General features: G+C 34.2%; 1 protein-coding gene across 3 annotated transcripts in view; it reads right to left on the bottom strand.

The window, feature by feature from the left end:
• The window catches only part of Sox5 (SRY-box transcription factor 5), a 329,602-nt gene that overhangs the window by 119,589 nt on the left and 188,013 nt on the right, over positions 1–22,000 (bottom strand). For all 3 annotated transcript variants that reach the window (XM_077798717.1, XM_026392331.2, XM_026392329.2), the window contains exon 6: positions 1,212–1,332. In XM_077798717.1, the coding sequence (XP_077654843.1) occupies positions 1,212–1,332 (121 nt within the window). The remainder of the gene's footprint in view (positions 1–1,211; positions 1,333–22,000) is intronic.

Genomic DNA, 22,000 nt, shown 5'->3' with positions numbered 1-22,000 from the left:
CATAAATGTTCTCTGTCTTGCTTGTAATAAGTGTTCATTCACTCTGATATGGTTTGAATATGAAGTGTCCCCCCCAAAAGCTCCTATGTTGGAAACATGGTATGCAATGTAGGAATGTTCAGAGGTGACATGATTAGATTATGAAAATTGTAAACTCTTCAGTGGATTAATCTATTTGATGGGTTAATAATTTGAATGTACTGCTGGGTGTTACCTGAAGGCAGGTAGGTATGGCTACAGCTAGAAAATTAGGTTACTAGGGGAGCATGCACTTGGGAATTACATTTTATCCCTGTTTCCCTTCTCTCTTTCTCTCTCTCTGCTTCCTGGCTGCTATGAGTTGAGCAGCTTTCCTCCACTATGCCCTTGTGCCACGATGTTGAGCCTCACTCAGGCCCAGTACAATAGAGTTGGCCCACTGTAGACTGAACCTCCGAAACCAGGAGCCCAAAATAAACTGTCCCTCCTTTAAGTTATTCTTGTCAGGTATTTTGGTCACTGTGTAAAAAAACCTGACTAACACATTTTAAAAATAGTTGACTATTACACTCTAAGTTGAAATACAGCAATGAATAAAACAGAACAAACAAGTACCCTTGCAAACCTTACAATTAAAATGAAAGAAGAAACATACAAGGATCCAAAGGAATCATGGGAAAGAGACCTAGCCGACATCAGGCAAACACTTCTCAATCTGATATGCAAGAGGTTCAGGACACCACAGAGTGTAAACACTCTTGATGTATGTCCAGAAAGAATATGGTTTGTTCTAAGAACTGAAAGAAGACTAGTGAGAAATTTGAATATAAATATACAGGGGAGACACATGATGCCCGGCCAAGTAACTTACATTAACAATTTGGATTTAGCTTACTGGGCAATACACAACTATTGAAAAGCATATTCTCGTTGAATTTATGAAAAAAAAATAAGAGAAACCTCCAAATTACATCCATATTTTAAGATTATACTGGAAATAGAACATATGAAGCTGAATTATAAAGTACTAGTATTGGCTTCAGAAGCAAAAAATAATCTAAGTTCTCATAAATACCAATACAATTCTTTTCCACACTGTCTATGTGTTTCCTCTTCAAAATAAAAAAAACTATATAGGAGATCTCATTTCTTAGTGTAACAGTAATATTAAATTGCCCAAGTCAAAGACATGCCCTGTACCCATTCCCAAATTAAAAATCAATGGTACTTACTACATCCAGCCTTATAGCTGAAGCCTGGAGGGAGGAGGAATCCTTGTTGGGCAGCTGCAGCCAGTGTCCGTTGATCAGGAGGGAATACGGGGATCATTAATGGCGGCAGCTGACCTTGAACCTGCTGAACGTGATAGAGCGAATCAAAGAGTAGAAGTTTTGGTGCTCCATACTTCCCACCCTCCTTATTTCACAACCAAACAAAACAGAATTAAAATAATCAATTCTTAAGAGTCACATAATATTGAAAGTTTACAATTTGTGAATAATAGACCTGGAAAAAAATTCAGAGAACAACTAAAATGTTCTCCTTTCTTTCAGAGGAGACAACTGGTGCCTAAGAAAATTGACTTCCCCATGGCCACAGAGTTAGTCAAAACCAGGTCTACATCCAGTCCCTGGAATCCTGCCACAGACCCTCTGTATTATACTTTTGACTTTTTGAAACAACTGAACCTCTCCTTGAACCACATGAATTCTGCCATCTTTGTAATGTGCTCTAATTTGCTGGAGTCCCTCTCAGAGTAGAGGGTTCAGTTCATATCAGTTAATAAATAACCCAGCACAATGGAATTACTGACTTCTTTGAACTGAATAAGAATTTTAGAAACATAAAGCAATGCAGTAATTTCTGCAGCTATGTCCCAGTATTGACTAATGGGGTAATTGTCATTAACTGGAATACCGAGAATTATTCTTTTCAAATAAATATTCAAGTAAGATCTCCCTGGTGAACATGATTATTGGCAAGTGTTTGTCATTGGGTATGTGAATGAGAATTCAGGATCATATTAAAATCACATATCTGACACTTCATTCCCCTTTACTAATTCTTCCACACATTGGAAGTTATTTGGAAAATATGTAATAAGTACCTTTTCTATGTGTAAGAAAATGAGCTAGGCATCAGGGACATGATAGTGAATAAGACAAACAATATACAGGTCCATGAAGCTTTAATTTTAGTAGGGGATATTGGTTTAAAAAAAAAAAAGTAAAACACACAAAAATAACTACATTTGATTCAGAGAGTAATCCTAACAACGCCTCTCAGACCTGTTTCTCATTGGCATTACACGTTCCTAGCTTTTTTATGAATCTTCTAGTTCTCATTTCCCACTTTATAAGTCCACCTCCAGTTTCTCCTTCATTTCATCTTTCACAGTCAAACAGCTATTTTCGAGACTTAGGTTGGTGAATGTGTGGAGTGGGGGAGGGCCGTGGAGCGGGTGGTGAAAGAGGAAGGGAAAGGGGGGGAAAGAAAGAGAGACTGTAAGGATGGGAGACTTGGGCTGGGGATGTGGTTCAAGCGGTAGCGCGCTCGCCTGGCATGTGTGCGACCCGGGTTCGATCCTCAGCACCACATACCAACACTCTCACTCTCTCTTAAGAAAAAAAAAAAAGAATGGGAGACTCCAAATTTGTTAATCATCCTTTTGAGAAAGGGTTTTCCACCTCTCTCTGCCACTACAAAGGAAATGACGCAGGCGATGAAACTCTAATGGAGATGACAACAACTAGGGAAACAAAAAGATGGTGTTTTATGGTTGGAGATGAAGTTTGTACCACTACAACCATCGTTTTAGGATATCAGGGAAGAAGGCAAAAGCTTATGGAGAAACCAACTGAGGAGGGACTCCAAGATTAGAGAATGTATGTTGAGCAAGCAGGAGGAATGAGCAGCCTAAAGCAAGAGACAGATATCACAGGGTGAAAGGGCACTGGGGTTCGTTCAGCCTGAGCAGAGGATGCAGGCAGAAACACATAGCAAAAGAACAAACAACAAGCCGGCCACACTGGTTCAGGGCAATGGCCAGGGACTACATCTTCTTCATATTTCATACAACTCTTAAGTTGTATAGCTTATATAGCTTGTCTCCTCATTGGTTACAATATATATCATAAACTTTATTAGAGCCTTTTGGAGAAAAAAAGGAAAGGGAACCTCAAACAAAATATTTACAAGGGTAGAGAGAGGCATGCATATTTCAGGTTATGTTGAAATTTAAGGTAAACTATGTTCAGAATTGCAGGAACAATAGATTCATCGTTTAGCATACCAGTTCTTAAACTGGAAAATGTATAGCAAGCTTTGAGAAATCCCAATGCTCAGAATCCTTCCCAAACCTAATAAATCCGAATCATCAAGGTTAAGATCCAGCATTGGCCTGTTTTAAGTCTGATGATTCCAGTGGGCATCCAGGGCTGAGAAGCACTGTTTTAAAGAATGTTTTTGGTCACTGTCAAGAAATTGTTTTGTCCTTTACAAAGCACCTCTAGCTATATAATAGTGGAAAGGGAGACTCTGCCTGATTCTGATACCCATAAGAATAGTAACAGATATTAAAAGTTTCATTCCTCATAAATTTCTTCTATATGAGTCTGGAATCTATATTTTATATTCCCTTCTTGTTTTAAAATCTTTTGATGGTTTTCTTTCATCTGGGGAAAAAATGAACAAAATCCTCAGCATGGTATTCAAGATTCCTCACAATTTCTCCACAGTCCATTTTTCCAGAGATTTCTTCTGCCCCCTTCACATATCCTGCACCTTTGCCCCAGTGGGTCATTAAAAGTCCCTTGCATTATCTACCTTCTTCCATGCCTGAGTGCATTCAATGGTACTTTTTTTTTTTTTCTGATTTTAAGTAATTCCTCATTCCCTTTTGTTCCTGGAAAAAGAATGTGCTCATTCTTCAAAGACTTTTGAGGCTCACAATGTAAAGCACTTCCAAAGTTTCAACTTGCAGGCAGAAAGAGCTGTTCTTACTTTTAATTTAATAAAATGAATATAATACTTGTTGTGTTGAATAATATAATAAAATGAATATAGTACATGTTGTGTTGAATAATATTTATACAGCATTGAGTCTCTTCTGTGACCTTTAAGTACATTTAGGAAAAAAAGCTATAACTTGTTTCTTAATATATTTTTAGAGCTTAGCAGTTATAGCTATGACATGTAGCAACAAACTACAAATAAAGAAGCTGAATGGATAAAACAGTTTCATCATCCTAGTTAGATCTTCAGGCACCAACTTCAAATGTCCACAAAAGGCCCTAGAAAATTTAAGTTATCTAATGACCAGAAAGGAATATATATTCACCAGAGAAGTATAGCAGATAAAGTTGTGATCCTACCCTTCAATTATGTCTAAGTGGTCTTAAATATCATGATATGCCTATGACTTTTGAATGATGTATGCATGAACAAATATAAAAGCAACCCAGAAATATTAGAACTTTATTATATAATTTTAATGGACAGATTATTCCTGCGTATCATGTTCTAGTACCATGCTGTTTTAATTACCATAGCTTTGCACTGTATTTTAATAATGCATAAGGATAGTATTATATCATTACTACTTTTTCCAAAATATTGCCTCAATTTTTTCAATTAATTTTAGAATATTAGGTAAAAAAGGAAATTTATTAATTGAATGTTTGGATGACCAAGAAGGTTATGTGTTTCAATTTATTCTAGTCTCCATTTATTTTATATTAACTAAGAAGTTTCTTGGTAATTTTATTTCTAAGGTTCTTTGTCTTATAAAAAGCATTTTATTAGCATTGCATAGGAAATTTTTCTTAATTTTATTGTTTAACTGGTTATTTGTATATAGGCATACTTGTGAATGACAGTTTTGTCCAGTTAGTTCATGTATGACTTTATATATTTATAACTTCATAATTTAAAATTTTCAGATAAAAATTTTAGTATATTAATGAATAAGCTGCAATAAATTTGGGAGCTTTTATTAAACCTGTATTAAGCTCTTATTTGTTATAAATTAAATTACAGGGTGCATTTTGTTTTAATAATACAATCTGTTTTAACATCTAAATTTTTCAAGATGACTTGTAGAGGGTAACATAGTTTAAAGCAGAGAAAGACTCTAGAGCTTATCTGAAGCAACTTTGTCTTTGTGCTGATAATGAAATAAAACCCAACTTGGTCAAATTAATTGTTCATGATCCTACATTTAGGTAAAGCAAGGTTAACATTGGAACTACATTTCCTAATTTGTACTCAAGCACTTTCCCCTGCACAGTAGAAAATGTAAGGGATGAGCAGGGGAGAAAAAATAAATGTGCACTAAAAGGGGGAAAAGGAACTAAAATGAAAAATTACACTAATTCCACAGTCCTAACAATAGCTTTTGTTTAGACTATTTTAAGATGGATTCTAGTGTATTGTCTATTAATAGTCTGAACAAAGTAAACAGTAAATTAAATATAATCCATATATGTGGTTAATCCACATTTGCAATTAAAAACATACATTTCAAAATAAAGTCCTCATTATTTGCAGATTTTGCATTTGCAAATTTGCCTATTTGATAAGATTTACTTGTACTCCAAAAACAATACTAATGGTGCTTTCATGGTCACTCACAGGCCTGTGAAGAGCAGTGAAAAACTGTATTGATAACCCCACTTTTTGAAATGCTGGTAAACCTGTGCTAACATGCAGTCTAGTGTTCCGAAGTGCAATGTGAACTGTGGGCATGTTAGGTAAGCTTCATCCAGACATGAGTTATAGTAAGGTTAGGTGTGAATTCAGTGTTAAAGAATTGGTAATAAATATTAAATGAGCTGACTTGAAACAGTAACATACATGAAACATGGATGGATGGACAGAGGCTCATAGAAACCTGTAAGTCTCTAGTAGGAGAAGGTGTTCAGTATTCATTTATTCAGTGTTCATGGCAACATTATAACCATAACTAACAGAAATAATGACAACAACTAATATTTCTTTATCTTAATTGATATTTAGCTCATTGGTGCTAAAATTTAGCTACCGTCCGGAAAAAAAGGGATACATTAGATCAAAATGATAAAATGTTTCTGGACAAATTTTAAAACTAATTGACAACAGGGTTAGTAATTCATTCTATATATTTGCTACTTTTGAGCATTACTAGATCCTAATCACTACTAAATTCATTTCCTTCTTTCACTTACTGTACAAAATTCCTTTTAAACTCCTAATTAAGGTTAAAAATGTGTGACATTTTTAATTAAGTTTCAAAAAAATACTTTTGTCACAAAATCTGAGTCTTTTTTTTTACAGAGGGCATGTTATTTACAAATTAGAATAAATCATAATAAATTTATAAAGCTATTTCCTGTATTTTTAAACTTCAAATAAAATATTATGTTTTAACACTTTTATACCTGTAGCACCTGATACTACATATAGTCTTGCCCTTTAAGACTTTATGAATTTAACACAAATTAATCATATCACACTTGCAAAGAAAAAGTAGATACCTTTCAATTTTCTAAGTTAAATATTTCATGTTTAATATAACTATTGCATTATAAAACCATGTGGTTGCTTCCTAAAATTAAGTAGATGTTTAAAATTATTAATCTGGCCTCTAGTTACATGAGTCTATTTTTCAGTTCATTTTCTTCAAACAACATTCACTAGTCAGAGTATATGCAATTTTGGGTATCTAGATGTTAAAAGATGTATTCATACACCTGATGCTCCCTAGGTCCTTCAAGCCTGGTAGGGTAAAATGACAGATCATTATAGCAAACCACCATAAATTCAACAATAGAGACCTGCATAGGTTAGGGGGCAGCACAGGAGGAAGATTTCTAACACAATCAGGGGATGTCAACTAGGTTCCAATGGAGGTAGGAAAAGCAAGTAGAGTGACTGAAGAGATAAATACACCTGAGCTAAGCAAAGGGATGGCATGTGTAGAAAGAACTCTAAGCACAGGGGGAAACATGAACAAAGAAATGGGGGCAAAAAAAATCACCATGTGAGGGAGATACTCAGAGCATTCTGGAAGAGCAAAGATGGTGGAGGGAACCAGTAGTGAGAAGTCTGCCTAAACCAGTCTTCCTATCAGGATAAGAAACTTAACATTTCCGCCTAGGTTCTGGGACATTACAAGAGATTAGGCAGGGTGGACAGAATACTCTGGTGCATATATGGAGAAGAGAGCCCAGAGGCCCAGCATAGAGGCCAGGTAAGAGGCTCATGCAAGAGGAAGGAAGAAGGCTTGATCTTTTGTAGTTACAGATGAGGTGAAAAATCCGAGAAATATTTAGGTTAAAAATAATAGCAAGACTCAGAGGTGACGAGAATGACAGAATCAAAGGTAACATTGATTTTATGTTATTCTATTTATGGTGGTATCAAACAACTTAAAAAAAAAACACAGGTGGAGAGTTAGTTTTCATGCAAAGATGACAATAGTTATGGACAGTGATGAGTTTTAAGTGCCTGAATGAGTTTCCTTTGAAGATTTCTTTCTAGCTGTGGTGCATTCCTGTCTGAAGCTAAGGGAAAAGATCCTTAGAGGCTCTGGTTCTGGAAGTCATTAGTTGATTAGAATGAACTAGATAATCTAGAGAGGGTCTGAGGTATAGAGAGAAAAGCTTAAAATGAGTTTGAACAGAAAGGACAGAATAGAACTAGGATAAAGAAAATCCTGGCCGGGATTACATGTCTGTAATCCCAGCAGCCTGGGAGGCTGAGGCAGGAGATCACAAGTTCAAAGCCAGCCTCAGCAACAGCAAGGTGCTAACCAACTCAGTGAGACCCTGTCTCTAAATAAAATACAAAATAGGGCTGGGGATGTGGCTCAGTGGTTGAGTGCCCTTGAGTTCAATCCCTGGGACCGCCCCCCCCCCAAAAAAAAAATCCTAAGAACAGAGGCCTAAAACAAACAAGGGAATTTCACAATCACACATGTAGCAGAAAGAGTATTTTTAGCCATCAAAACAGTGTCTCTAGGGATTGATTACTAGAAACCATGACATCAGTCCATTAGAAAAGAGGTTAGAAACCAGATTGCAAAAAAAGTTGAGGACTGAATGACTGGCAGGAAAAGGAGATGACAAATGTAAACTCCTCCTAGGAAGTCGTGGATGAGAGGTGCAGTGAGAACTTTGATGGGAACAACTGAGGGGGAGTTGGTGAAGGAAAGGCTTTCTGAAGAGAACTGCGTTTTGAGCACTATCATCTTTGGCTAAGACATCGAGAGCTGTAAGTACAGGAAAGCAGTGAGCTAACTGGTGTGTCAAATTTCCCAGAAAGCTAGAAGGCAAGAGAGAGAGGGAGGGCTTAGTTTGAACAGGAGCCCACATCCTTCCTCTCTGGAATCATGAAGCAGAGGCACACACCTTTTATAGGTAGGGAAATTGAAAGGTAAGGGAAACCAGACTTGATAGAAGACATATCCCCAGGGAGGAAGGCAAGGTCATATCCTGGAAATGAGGGGTTGGGACTGATGAAGGGTACTGGGCAAAGGTAAGAAATTTTAAGGTGGCTGTTGTAAGGAATGAAAGAGAAAGTTAATGATAGACAACTAAAAAGAGGGATAGAAAATGCTAAGGACTTAGATGAGGCTACGTGAATTATAATGCTGTCAGACTTCCTGTTTCTGTGAGTTTCCTTAGAAAGTGCCAAAGTCATTCTAGTTGAGGAACAGAAAAGGTAAATTCCAGTTAGAGAAGAGGAACACAATTGCAGAGAAGACATTCAGCAAGGATGGGTTATAAAAGACATTGAAACCCCTTTTGACCAACAATGGGCTCTGGGCATGAGAACAGGAAGAGAGGCCTGGGAGGCATCAGAATTCTCCAAATACAGGAATCAAAGGGCTGGAGGAACTCCTTGGTCTCCGGGAGCAGGTCTTGTGCCGGTGGGCTTGTGAGCGCACTCCAGTGGCACAAAGTTTTGATAGGAGATGATTTGTTTAAACTATGCACACAAAAGTTAAAACGAAAAGAAGCTGTATGGTTGAAGTCAGCACAATTACAAATAAGCTGTAATATCTGAAACTTTTCAAACGTTCCTCAAGAGTCAGTCCAATGAGTGCTATAGTGTTCAAGCACACGTCACCCGTAGGGATCAGTTCACCTACAGCTGAAATTCAGTCACCTTCAGTGGGGAGCATAGCAGCTGTTTAGAAGCACACAGCAATTCTGCACAGCCATTTCTGAGAAAATGAAGAATATAACATCCAAATGAGATTACAAGAGGGGTTTAGGTAGGCAGCATATAATTACCCAAACTGGAGTAACCAGGATGACAACACTAACTTTCCACCATTAGCAAGAAGAGGCCTGGGATCTTCAATGACCACTAATAGTCTGTGACTCTTCATTTCATATAACAGAAAGTTGATTTGTCAGTTTATCTTACTCAACGCAATGGTCTTTAGAAAAAAAATTAAAAATAAAGCAGTAAATTTATCTTCCAATTAATCTACTAGGAAGACTAAAGAAAATCTCCTTGAGGGGTAGGGGAACATAAGAAACATTACTAAAATTGCAATCCCTGCCTCTCACATCCCAGCAGTCACATTGCAATTGTATCACCTCTAATTTCATTTGATTCCAGACAAAGACAAAGTAGCCATATTCTTTGAGAACAAAAATGAACAGCCATGTGGATTTTTTACATAGTACTCTTCTTCGGCAAAAAGCCACAGAACTTTTTTAAAAAATCGTTTCCAAGGATGAAAGTGACTTTGCCAAGCAAAGTGGCTTCAAAACAGGCCTCAAAAATACTAATAGAAAGACAGATGGTTCTACTAAGAGCTTGGCTGCCAAAATGAAAAAAAAAAAAAGATAGTAAAAAAAAAAAAAAAGAGTGATGCTATTGAAGCTGACTGCAAAGTTATCTGATGACTACAAATACTTTTGTCCCACTGCAAGTGCTAACTCTGCCTCCAGGGCTGATATAGCCAAAATACTAACTTCCTCACATCCGATCCCCCTGTACTCCCACCCCTCCTAAATAAAACCTGTCAGTGCCAAGCCCCACACACAGCACAAGCATGCACTTGATTCTGAGTGACTGCTCTGGAGAAGCAAAATATTGCATTGAAGAACTCCTATTTAGGAACAGACCCACAAGGAAAATTGCTTTTCTTTTCAAAACTGCCTGTCACATTTTCTTTTTCTAATTCCCCTTTTTCTCCTCCTCCCTGTCACCAAAGGGCCCCTGGGCCCTATGAGTTTAGATGATACAAACTCAATTTGTATAAAGGCAAGACGCAGCACCACAGAGAGGTGAAGATAGTTTGCAAGGATAGAGAAATAATCCAGTCAAGACACAGTGCAATTTTCTTTCCAAACTACTACTACAATAATACCTCCACTTTATTTCCTTCAGGGCAACTGTCATTTCTTTTTAACCAGATTGCTACTAGATATAATGGAAACTGAAATATTATATGGTCACTGACTCTTCCTTTCAATGGCTCATTTCACTACTGCATTTTTACTTTTGCATGATGTGGTTATTGTTGGCATTGTTACTAGGATACAACCACTTTCAAATGTTTAGAATTAAGCCCTCTGTCACTTTAAGGCAATGATATTTCACTCTTGATGCTATGCAGGTTTGACTTAAATATTCTTCTTCTCTAATAGTTGACTTTATTTTCAAAACTGAAGTACTGCATTCTTATAAAGCACCACTTTGAGATGCATTAAATTCATGTCAAATTTTAACCAAAATAATGACATTCATTATGAATATAATAGACGCTTAAGCAAAGATTATTTGATGAATTTAGGAAAAATCCCTGTTTATTAGCACAGAAAATTAATGGTGGCAACTAAAACCAAAGGTGGTGTAAGTTCAGAAATCAATTGTGAAGGAAAAGGGGAGAAACACAGGTATTTCATTTGCCACAGAAAGTTTTAAACTGAATAAAGGATTTCTGAAAGGTAACAATTAAAATGTCTCCAAGGATGCATTACTTAGATTTCAGTTATCATCCTAATATCATTGCAATTTCTTAAAACAACATTTTACACAGCTGTTGCTTGATAGAATCCAAAATTTAATGAACTTTATTTGTTTTATGAAATGTATGTGATCATTTGTATTATTCATCAAGCTTCTTGAACAAAATAGCATAGTCCAAATGAGTGTGCATAGTCCAAATGAGTGTGCATATGTGTGTGTGTGTGTGTGTGTGTGTGTCTGTTCACATGAAAAAAAATCAGGCTTTAAAAATACAAATGCAATCTTATTTTATATCATGGGTTAATATGTCAATTGTCAAGAAAATAAAGAGAAAACAAAATATAATGGCCAGCATAAAATATAATATAGTTTTCCATTTATATTTCTCAGGATTCCATGATTAGAAAATATAATAAGATTCACTATTATTGATTTCTGATCTCTAATGTTTTCTCAGTGGCTTAAAATATAAAGTTATTAGTAATTTTATGCAATATTAACTTCAATTCCACACAGCTCTTTCAAAAATTACATCTAAAAATTATCAATTGGGACAAGAGGTGAAATAAGGATTTCTTTTGGAGTGATGAAAATATGGTGGAATTAATTATGATTGTTACAAAACTTTGTGAATATAATGAAAATACCTAAATTGTACACTTTAAAAGAGTGAATTTTATTGTATGCGAATTCTATTTTAATTAAAAAATAATCACGACAAAAAAACCTTACAAAAATATACCTTCACTACTACCTAATATAGGACTGAGTGTGCTCTGATCTTGTCTTATATTAGGATATGTTTTGTACTTTTATAAAGCATTTGCAAATGTTAATTCCATTTATATTTTATCCAGCCTCTTGAAGATTAATTGTTCAGGTGTTGCTATTTTCAATTTTGTTAATATGGACAACTAACTGGAAAATAACTGATTTTGAGGACTTAAAACTTGATCACTGAGTTAACCATAAATTCTTTGCTTCTTCCTAAAACTTAAGAAACAAAACAGTAATTTTCTAAAATAAAAATGCCAATTTGCAATGAGTACAAAAATATTGTGATAAAATACATTACCATATATTTCTCAGTTAAAAAATCACATTGAGATAATATTCAAAAGATAAAAATTCTATATTTTATACAAAGGGCAGCATTTTGATTTTAATTTTTAGCTTTATATTACATTTTATTTTGCTTTATGTTTTCTACACAAAATATTTTTGGATTTTTATATGTATATGAATTTCTTAAGTGATATGAAAATAGATTTTAAAATAGAGATAAAACAGAACATTATAGTACTGAGAATACAGTGGTAGGATTTTTTTAATTTTTTTTTGTAGTAGGTGGATACAATAACCTTAATTTATTTTTATGTGGTGTTTAGGATTGAATCCAGTGTTTCACATGTGCCAGGCAAGTGCTCCACTGCTGAGCCAAAACCCCAGCCCCTACTGTGGAAGGATATTTAAACAGAAATTGCCATCCTGTGCTGTTTGATAGAATAATAGGAAAAACTTCTATAATACTTGACTGAAGAAAAATCGAAAATAAAATAAATTTTTCACTCCAATGACTAATTTCCATAAAAGCATGTATTATTAACGTCTACTTCAAAATTTCTTGAAACAATTCCTAATTATTGTGACCTTCATTGTTTCTCTCTTACTGGTAGTCTCTATACCACAAGTATTTATTTCATCTAATGAACAATGGACTATGAAATCGTTTAATATTTCTATTTCCTACCTATCTTGATTTACTCTTTTTCCATAAATTTAAGATTATTTCCAACTAAGAAACCTTTTATTATTTTATTTGTACTCCAATTGGAAACTACACTGAATAGTGGAAAGTTTCAACTGAATGCCCATTAATAAACTCAAACATATATGTCAACTAATTTTCATTGGGTACACCAAGAATGCCTAATGGGGAAAGGAACAGTCTGGCCAGTAAGTGGTGTGGAGGAGAATGGATATACACATGCAAAAGACTAAACTTGGACTTTTGTGTTACAGTATATCAAAAAAGTCAAGTCAAATTAGATTAAATATCTGAATGTAAGAACTGAAACCATGAAACTCCATAAGAACAAGGGGAAATTTCCTTAACATTGGCTTTGGCAATGGTTAAATATCATACATAAAGTTCAGTCAACTAACGTGAAAATTATAAGTTGTTTTGTGTCAAATTAAGAAGGCTTCACCTAGCAAACAAATCGATGAACCAGATGAAAAACAGCCTATGGACAGGGAAATGGACAGGGATTAATGTCCAAAATATATAAGAAACTCATATAACTCAATAAAAAAGAGAAAACACACTCAATTTTTAAATAATGTGCATAAATCTTGAATAAACATTTTCTCAAAGAACACAAAAATGGTGAGGAGGTATATGAAAAGGTACTCAACATCATTCCTCTTCTGGGAAATACAAATCAAAACTACAATTAAATACCACTTTATACCTGTTAGGATGGCTATTATAAAAAAGATAGGAGATAAGAGATGTTGGCAAGGACATGGAAAAAGAAGAACCCTTTTATGCTGCTGATAGGAATGTAAATTAGTACAGTCACGATAAAAACAATAGGGACATTCCTAAAATTTTAAAGATAAAACTATTATATGACTTAGCCATTCCTCTTTGGGGCAAAAGTTCAAAGGAAATGAAATCAGTATCTTGTAGAAATCCCTTCAATCCCACCCATGGTCACTGCAGCATTAATCATGGTAGCCAAAGTACGGGACCAACCTATGTATCCTTCCATAGATGAATGAATGGATAAAGAAAGGGTGGCATATAGAATGGAATATTATTCAGACTTAAAGTGATAAAGAGACCTGGCCATTCTCAGCCACAAGAATGGAAGTGGACGACACTATACTCAATGAAGTAAATTAGACACAGAAAGAAAAATATCGCATGATGTCACTCAAAGAATTGAACAAAAGTAGGCTCTATAGAAACAGAATGAAACAGTGGTTACTATGGACAGGGGTGGGTGCTTGGCATGGGGGAAATGCAGACCAAAAAGCACAAAGTGGCAATGATGTAAAATGAGTAAGTCTGGAGATCTAAAGGACATCAGGAGGACTACAGTTAATAACATTTTATTGTATACTAGATATTTGCTGAGACATTAGTTTTTTATTTTTTTATTTTTTCGCGACAGACAAAAAAAATACACAATGTGAGGTGAGTTGATTTGCTTGACCATAGTAAAAATTTCACCATGAGCGTGAATGCTTCTATCATTACACCATTTTATATGGTTTAAATAGAGGCAGCAATAAATAAATAAATAAACATTTTTTTAAATCCATGACTCCCCCCAAAATACTTCACCTAATTTAGACTCAAGAGTAATTTTTCCTCAAAACCCACCTTAGGAACCACTGCCTTTAAGAAGACTATACAAACTTCCCAAGCAAAATGTATTTATTCATTAATTCACTGAATGCCCAATTTGTGCCAAGCATGATTACAGTTTCTAAGGATAATATGATGAATTATACAGGCAGTGCTATGGAAAAAATAAATCAGGAACAGAGGAAAGGGAATGCTGGATGGGCACCGAAAGTTTAAGTGTGGAATCAATGAGTCCATGACACAGTGATGTATGAAGACATTCAGGAGGGAAGAGAATCAACCTTTCAGTTTTCTAGGGAAAAGTAATTCCACACCAAGAGAAGAGAACATGCTAAAAAACCTAAGGGACAAAAGTACTTACTGTTTTCACCCATGTTTCCTTCTCCTCTCTATAGGCCATACAACTATCCTATTTGTTTGAGATTATTTGTGTCTGTTTCCATGGCTAAACTGCCTAACAGGCAGAGGCATACCTAACTCCTACTGTCTTCCACAATTCCCAGCTTAATGCCTTATGCCTAGTAAATGTCTACTATTTTTCAATTGAGATGATGTAAGAATATATTCACTATTAGAAAAGTCTACTTAGTTTCTTATAATAGTAACTAGTTTATTATTTTTTAATACAATGGATCTTGGGTTATGTTATGGTTTAGATGTGAGGTGTTCCCTCCAAAATTCATGTGGTAATGCAGGAATAATCAGGGATGGACTGGTTAGATTAAAGGAGCTATAAATTTATCAATGGATTAATTAATTTCATGAACTAATAATTTAAATGGAAAACTGGGTGGTACCTAAAGGCAGGTGGGGCATAGTTGAAGGAAGTAGGTCACTGGGGCTGTGCCCTTAGGGATTATAATTCAATCTCTGGTTCTTTCCTCTTTCTCTCTCTACCTCTGCTTTCTGGCTACTAGGAGCTGAGCAGCTTCCCTCCACTGTACCCTTCCACCATGGTGTTCTGCCTCATCTCAGGTGCAGAGCAATGGAGAAGTACCAACCATGGACTGAGTCTCTGAAAATATGAGCCAAAAAATAAACATTTCCTTCTCTAAAATATTCTTGTCAGGTATTTTGGTCACAGTGATGAAAAGCTGACTAATATAAGCTTTATTTAATTTTCATTCAAGATTCATAATTTTTCATCAAAGTAATTCCCTAAACTACAGATTAGTTAGAGTCTGTAAACAAGTCAGGATGGCGCCTGGCATTTTGCCAGAGGGAGTGGTTTGTGAAGTTACTCCAGCTAGCCATTAAGTGTGGAGATTTCTTATTGGTTGACTGCTGTATGTAGTTTATGTTAATTAAGATAAGCTGTGTGGAATGTATAAATACCTCTGTTGTCCTACAATAAACGGCTCCCACTCCTGCTGTATCAATGTACACAAGTTGCTCCTCACCACCCCCCCTGGTTATTTTGCTGCAGCCGGACTGCGGCATACAGTAAATAACTGAAGCCATCCAATCCCACCTCACACCCAGTTTATTATTTTCCTTAGATTCTAGTTTGAGAGATGATGATACCAGGAGTTAGATTTTGTACATTTCATTTGATGGATAGAGATAAGAACCCTGAGGTACCCCTAAGGAAATAACATTAAAACTCAGTACATATCACTGTTGATAAGAATGCAAATTCTGTTATTCAAAAGGAATAAATGCAAAAAGGAATTAAAAAATAAGTTCCAATGAAAGGCATTATGTGCCATTAAGTACACTAACTTTGCATTACCTCAGTTACCAACAATAAAGCAACATATATTGAAGGTATAGAAATGAAAGAAAGAGAGTTTTATTTACAGATATAAGCTTGTATATGCTCTTCTTCCACAAATATAAAAACACAAAAAATAAAACTATACATTTTGATTAAAAATTTAAGTATATAGCTACTCCTTAAACTCTGTGTATTGTTTGGTTGCAGAAAATTAACAAGACTATAATCTTAAATTTCTTTTATTCAATATTTCCCAGTGTTAATTCAATTTTTTTTTTCACTTGCTAGGTTGGTGTGAATAGCTTAAGTTTTGGTGTTTGTTGGTTTGTAGCATGCAAAGAGTAAACCAAGTGAGTGATACAAATATGTCATATTAGTGATAGGAAGAACATAATGCATTATTCCTGCTAGCAAAAACAAATGTAGTATTTCAAACAACCATATTAGGTTGTTTGTCCCTAAATCCAGCCATATTTGGGTAAAGTTAATATCTAGCTCCATTCTTTACCATGTTAGAAATCATGTCCTTTGAGTAACAATGCATGCCGTGACTCACAATTTCTGATGGAACATAACATTCAGATGCTTGTCCAACTGTACTACAGCTAAGGACACTCTAGCAGTAAGCCATTCACTAGAACATTTGTCACTGAAAATAAAATGTGTGAAATTACCAGAAAGGCCATGGTAGATGTTTCTTGAGCTTAAAATGTGAAATATTTTTGTAATTGGACAACCCATTGAACACAGTGTCGTTTATGTAATCAAAAGTTTAGAATCTTCTAGTCAAGGAGAAATGTACAATATACATCACAAGTATATTCGATAATAAGTTTTGCATTACTGGCCACAATTTAAGCAAAGTATGGCTAATTTTACTTCACCAAATTTACTTGATACTTATTAGCACAAAGCACAGCAACTTGCCTACACATAATGACAATATTTAATTAGATGAATTTTGCAATACCATGGGCACTTTGCTAAAACTGTACACTGCTTTTTTGATTAGAAATAATTTTCATTTAAGTCGTCAACATTTTGACAATTCTAATTTTATGTAGGTGCTTTACTGAAATAAAAGACTACACAGATTGACTATACAATTTTTTTCCATCCACTTGCTTTTTACCAAAAGTATTTATAGTGTTTATATTAATATCTATTTAATTTCCCTGATATTGCATTTTCTTGTGGACTTTTGCACAATTCTGTTTATACTCATTGAAATTCAAAAAAATCCTGCAAAATAGATACTTTCACTATGTCCATTTTACAGATAATTAAATTAAGGCATGCCTATAGTGGAGAGACATAGCAAGTAAAAGAACTAAAACTCATATCCAGGCAGCCTACCCAAAGAAGGCCTTTAATCCCTATACTTCCCATTTTTCTAATAAAGGATATAATATCTATAAATAATCTATAATAATCTTAATAATAATAATCTTAATATCTATAATAATCTTACATATCAAGATGAATTATAACTATGAGTAATACTAACTAAAATTAATACATAATAAATTTAAAAGAAAAAGATGCATAGAAGATATACAAATAGATAGCACAAATAAAATAATTGATGCAAGTTTAGTTACAATAAATATAAGTGGACTAAGCTTATAAATTGAAAAACAGAGAGCAGAGATTGAAATATTTTAAAAATCCATCTATATTTTGTTTACAAGGTAAACAATTAAATCATAATAACAAAGACAGTTGAAAGGATAAGAAAAGAGATATCAGGCAAATATTAAAAAGAGAATGGTAAACAAAAAGAGCCTATGAAACCTATATTACTGTCAGAGAGAATAGACTTTAATACAAATGCAATAACTGTGGATATAGAGCTTTCAGCAATAACACTAAGTTTCAATTAGAGGGGACAATACACATCTAATGAAATAACCTCACAATTTATGAAGCAAAAATTGAGGGAATTACAAGGAAAAATTAGCAAGCCCCTACTACTGTGAGATATTTTAGTTCAACTTCTATGATTACTGATAGCTAAAGTGGATTAAAAAGAAAAAAAACTAGATTTAGGCAATTTGCACACACAATTAGCAAGCTTACTCTAAGGGATATATATATTATTCTGTACCAACTAATTACATAATACAATCACTTTTCAAGATAAACAGAACACTTATAAAAATTATCTACCCACTAAGCTACAAAGCAAGAATGAACAGACATCAGAGACTTAGTATTATTCACAAATATGATATGAAACATTTGGTTTCTAGATAGAGGTGAATGTGTTAGTTTTTTTTTTTTTAAATGAACTCCAAAAAATAACAAGTTCACTTTTTGAATGAACGGTTTTGTCTTTAACATTAGGCCTATGAGGTACATTTTAGAAGGAGATGAAACATTTACCTGGGAATCAAGTCTAAATTTCCATTTAAAATGCAATTTTATTACTGAAATGTGATCCTTATTTTTTCTATGTGCTTTGCCATTGACAAGTGGGATCATTAAAATCTCTGTTTGTTCTAATTAATGTGTGGGTGGTTGGCAGGAATTAGAGGTTATTTAATATTATGTGGTGGTTAGCAATTCAAAACCTGTACAGTTTGAACTACTGAGGAAAATAATCAAGAATAAATTTAAAGGCACTATGTTTTTATTTTTTTAAATCAAAATCATACACAAAGCCCCAAAGCTCTGAACACATCTTTTAAGCTCATTGTTCAAAATAATTTTTTCACTGAAAGAAGACTTCAAATCATTGTACATGTTTGAAACATACACATGTATGCATGAAAATGTTCAGTAAATTTTGCAAAAATGCTCAGAAATAAGATTGGTAAGTTATTAACAGTGAATAAAATTAAAGTATAACTAAATAGTAAAAATTTTTTTAAAAGCCAATTTAGCTAGCTGAATATAGATTTCAATAAAACTGAAATCTTTAAAATTTTCACTTAATCTCAATTATTATCTGATTTCTTGAGTGCGAGGCACTTATCAAATGATTCCAAATATGAATAAAAAAGCAAAAACCATATAAACTAAATAGTGTGATATACATTAAAACCATGTTTTATATGAAATTTTTAATGACTAAAGTAAAATTTACCAATGTGACATATAACTAAGAAAATTAAGCTCTAAGGTTGTGAAAAATTCCCATGTTTAACATATTCCTAACTATAGAAAAGGAAGATGCATATTTAAGATTTTTTAGGTTTTCAGTTATTCTGCCTGTGCTTGACTATTCTCATTGTCAGTACAATTATTCTTTAGTATACTTCATTGCATATTTTTTTAAATGAGATGAAACTTATCAGAATCCCCAAAAAGGAAACTTGAAAAACCTTCCACTCACACTTTCGAATAAAGGCTGTAATCATATTCTTAACTGATCTGGAAAAAAATGTGCATCACTCATTTTTATAGGATCATTCGTCTTTCCAAACTACTGTTTCTCATCTATTAGCTTAAAGCATGATGAATATTGCATACACAGTCACTGCCTGTAAAGGTCACGTGTGGTTCTCAGCACCACACATATAGTTAGCGAAACCTGACCCTCATCAGAGGGAGACTTTAGTCTGAAAATGGTTCATTGGAAGCATGCTGTAACAGGTGAAAAAACTCAATACCTCAGTATGTGCATTCATCAGCACTAGAAAGCACAATAATTCAAAATCCAAGGAAATAATAGTATTTCAATTTTATTAGCAACTGGTTTTTACTTGACATTTTCTATGCATTTGCTGACAGTTTTCTTATTAAATCTTTCTTTACCCTAGACCAACCACCCCATTGGTTGATAAGTTTTTTTCACCACATAATTTTGAGTAGCATGGGGACTTTTCAGAGTAGCATATAGAGGTAAAACTATTGACATTAACAAAGAGGTTCAGGAAGATTGGTCTGCAGATGGATGGAAGGGGAAAAGATGTTGAGAGAAATAAATACACTACTGAGAACATCACTATTATAGAAAGAAGACATAAAGAAAAGGCATTTCAGCAGCTTCCTAATTTTAGATGATTCTAAATGTATGAGCAAAATTTCCAGGTTCATCTCTTTTAACTAGAAATGTGCTCTACTCAGTTCCATTTCTAAGCCACTATAGGTATTAAACAGCAATTTACATGTGATTTGCATTTTTTTTGTACTTGTGGTTTTGGTAAGTCTTCCAAACCTAATGACTGTTCCTTTGGCCAGCAACATAAATGCTATAATCACACAATTATTGTGCTGGGAACAGTTTAATTCAGCATTTTGTTCTCAACCACAGAACAATTACTCAACAATTTCGGTTAACCAGACTAGCTAGCTGCCTGGAGAGAAAGAGGAATATTCACAAGACCCATTGTCCTACATAAAAGAAGCTACTAGCTCTGCTGGAACTTGCTGGTATTGCTCCGCTCACTTCATCTCTTCAGGATGTTTTTTATCTGTCCTAATGAAAATGATGAACTGCAGGTCTTCCCTTAAGGAAAGTCTTTTAATTATAATTTGCATATTTTAAAAATTAAGATGAGATTTTTAGTGTCTAGAAATGTAGGTCTATCAATAAATGTGCTTTAAAAATATTTAATGTAATGATAACTAATAAGAAGAACCACAAATTCAAAAATATAAATTCAGCCCAGCCCAGTGGTGCCCATCTGTAATCACAGCAACTCAGAAGGCTAAAAAAGGATGGTCACAAGTTTGAGTCCAGCTTCAGCAACTTAGAGAGACCCTGTCTCAAAAGGAAAAAGAAAAAAACAGAAAAAATAAAAATAAAAACAAAACAAAACCAACTGAAGAAGAGGTGATGTGACTCAGTGGTAAAGCACCCCCGGGTTCAATACCCAGTACCAAAAAGCAAACAATAAAGCAAACAATAAAACAAAAACCAGAAAAGAATGTTCAAAACCTTCTGTTTACAGGTATCCTATAGTACACTGAAAGTGATGGCAAAGGCTGCAGTACCGTAGATATCTACCTAACACTTAAACACAGGACCTCTAACAGTACAATTGGGTGAATCACATATTTTTAATTTGGAAGACATAAATGAAGGCAATGAACATACTCATGGTTATTAAAGTTCTTTTGCATTTTTATTTAGTATAGTGTCAATTTTAATTTATCAGAACAGGAAAGTATGAAGCTGAGCATAAAACTATAAAAAATATTCAGATTTATAGATTCAAATAGCTAATATGCTGGTATAAACATATATGTATATTTAACCCATTCTTTTTCTGACTGTTTCTCCTAACCACAGACTACTTTTAGGCTAGAACTTACTTCTGAAGTCTTAAAGCTCCTGAGAAACCAGGAATGGTAAAAGAAGTCCACCAGGAGGATTAAAACAAGCAACCCTAAAAGAAAGAGGCTTCCTTTTCTCTTCCATTGATTTGTATAATACTCTTTTTTTGTTTTCTTCTTTTCTATTTCCTCTTTTTATGCTCCCATATTTTATTTTTAAGAGTATATAAGAAAAATCATGATTAGAGAAACTAAAATTCATAGTTAGAGAAATCTTAACTTATGGTAAACAAAAGTGGGTTTTCCATGTAAAAAGAACCTGAAAACCACAAAAGTGCCTAAACATAAAGGTAATCCTTTAGTCAAGAAGTAAGGACAGAAAAGGACCTGAGGATTTCAGCATGTCAAAATCTTAATTGTGCCTGTATATATATTTGAATGAGCAAATAAGTATAATGTAGGGAAATAAATGACAAGGGATTCCTTACACTTAGATCATATTCTCCTGAAGGATGTCAGCCTGCAATTTGTAATATTTTTTTTTCAACCAAAACTCTTTTTTTTTTTCAAATAAAACCTAATGTAAAAGAGTACTAATTATAAAAACTTGGACTGGGATCTGAGGTTACCTCATCCAGAGCAGGCCCTCTCTCTTAGGACCATGATTCCAACCCGGGTAATTCTTTGGAAAACTCCATGAACCCCGTGAGATCCTATCAACAAATCTGAAACTA

This window comes from Urocitellus parryii, chromosome 5, assembly GCF_045843805.1.
Source record: "Urocitellus parryii isolate mUroPar1 chromosome 5, mUroPar1.hap1, whole genome shotgun sequence".
In the NCBI taxonomy this organism is placed as follows: Eukaryota; Metazoa; Chordata; class Mammalia; order Rodentia; family Sciuridae; genus Urocitellus; species Urocitellus parryii.
The sequence above is the reverse complement of the archived record's forward strand: the minus strand, read 5'-3'. Positions and strand labels throughout refer to the sequence as shown.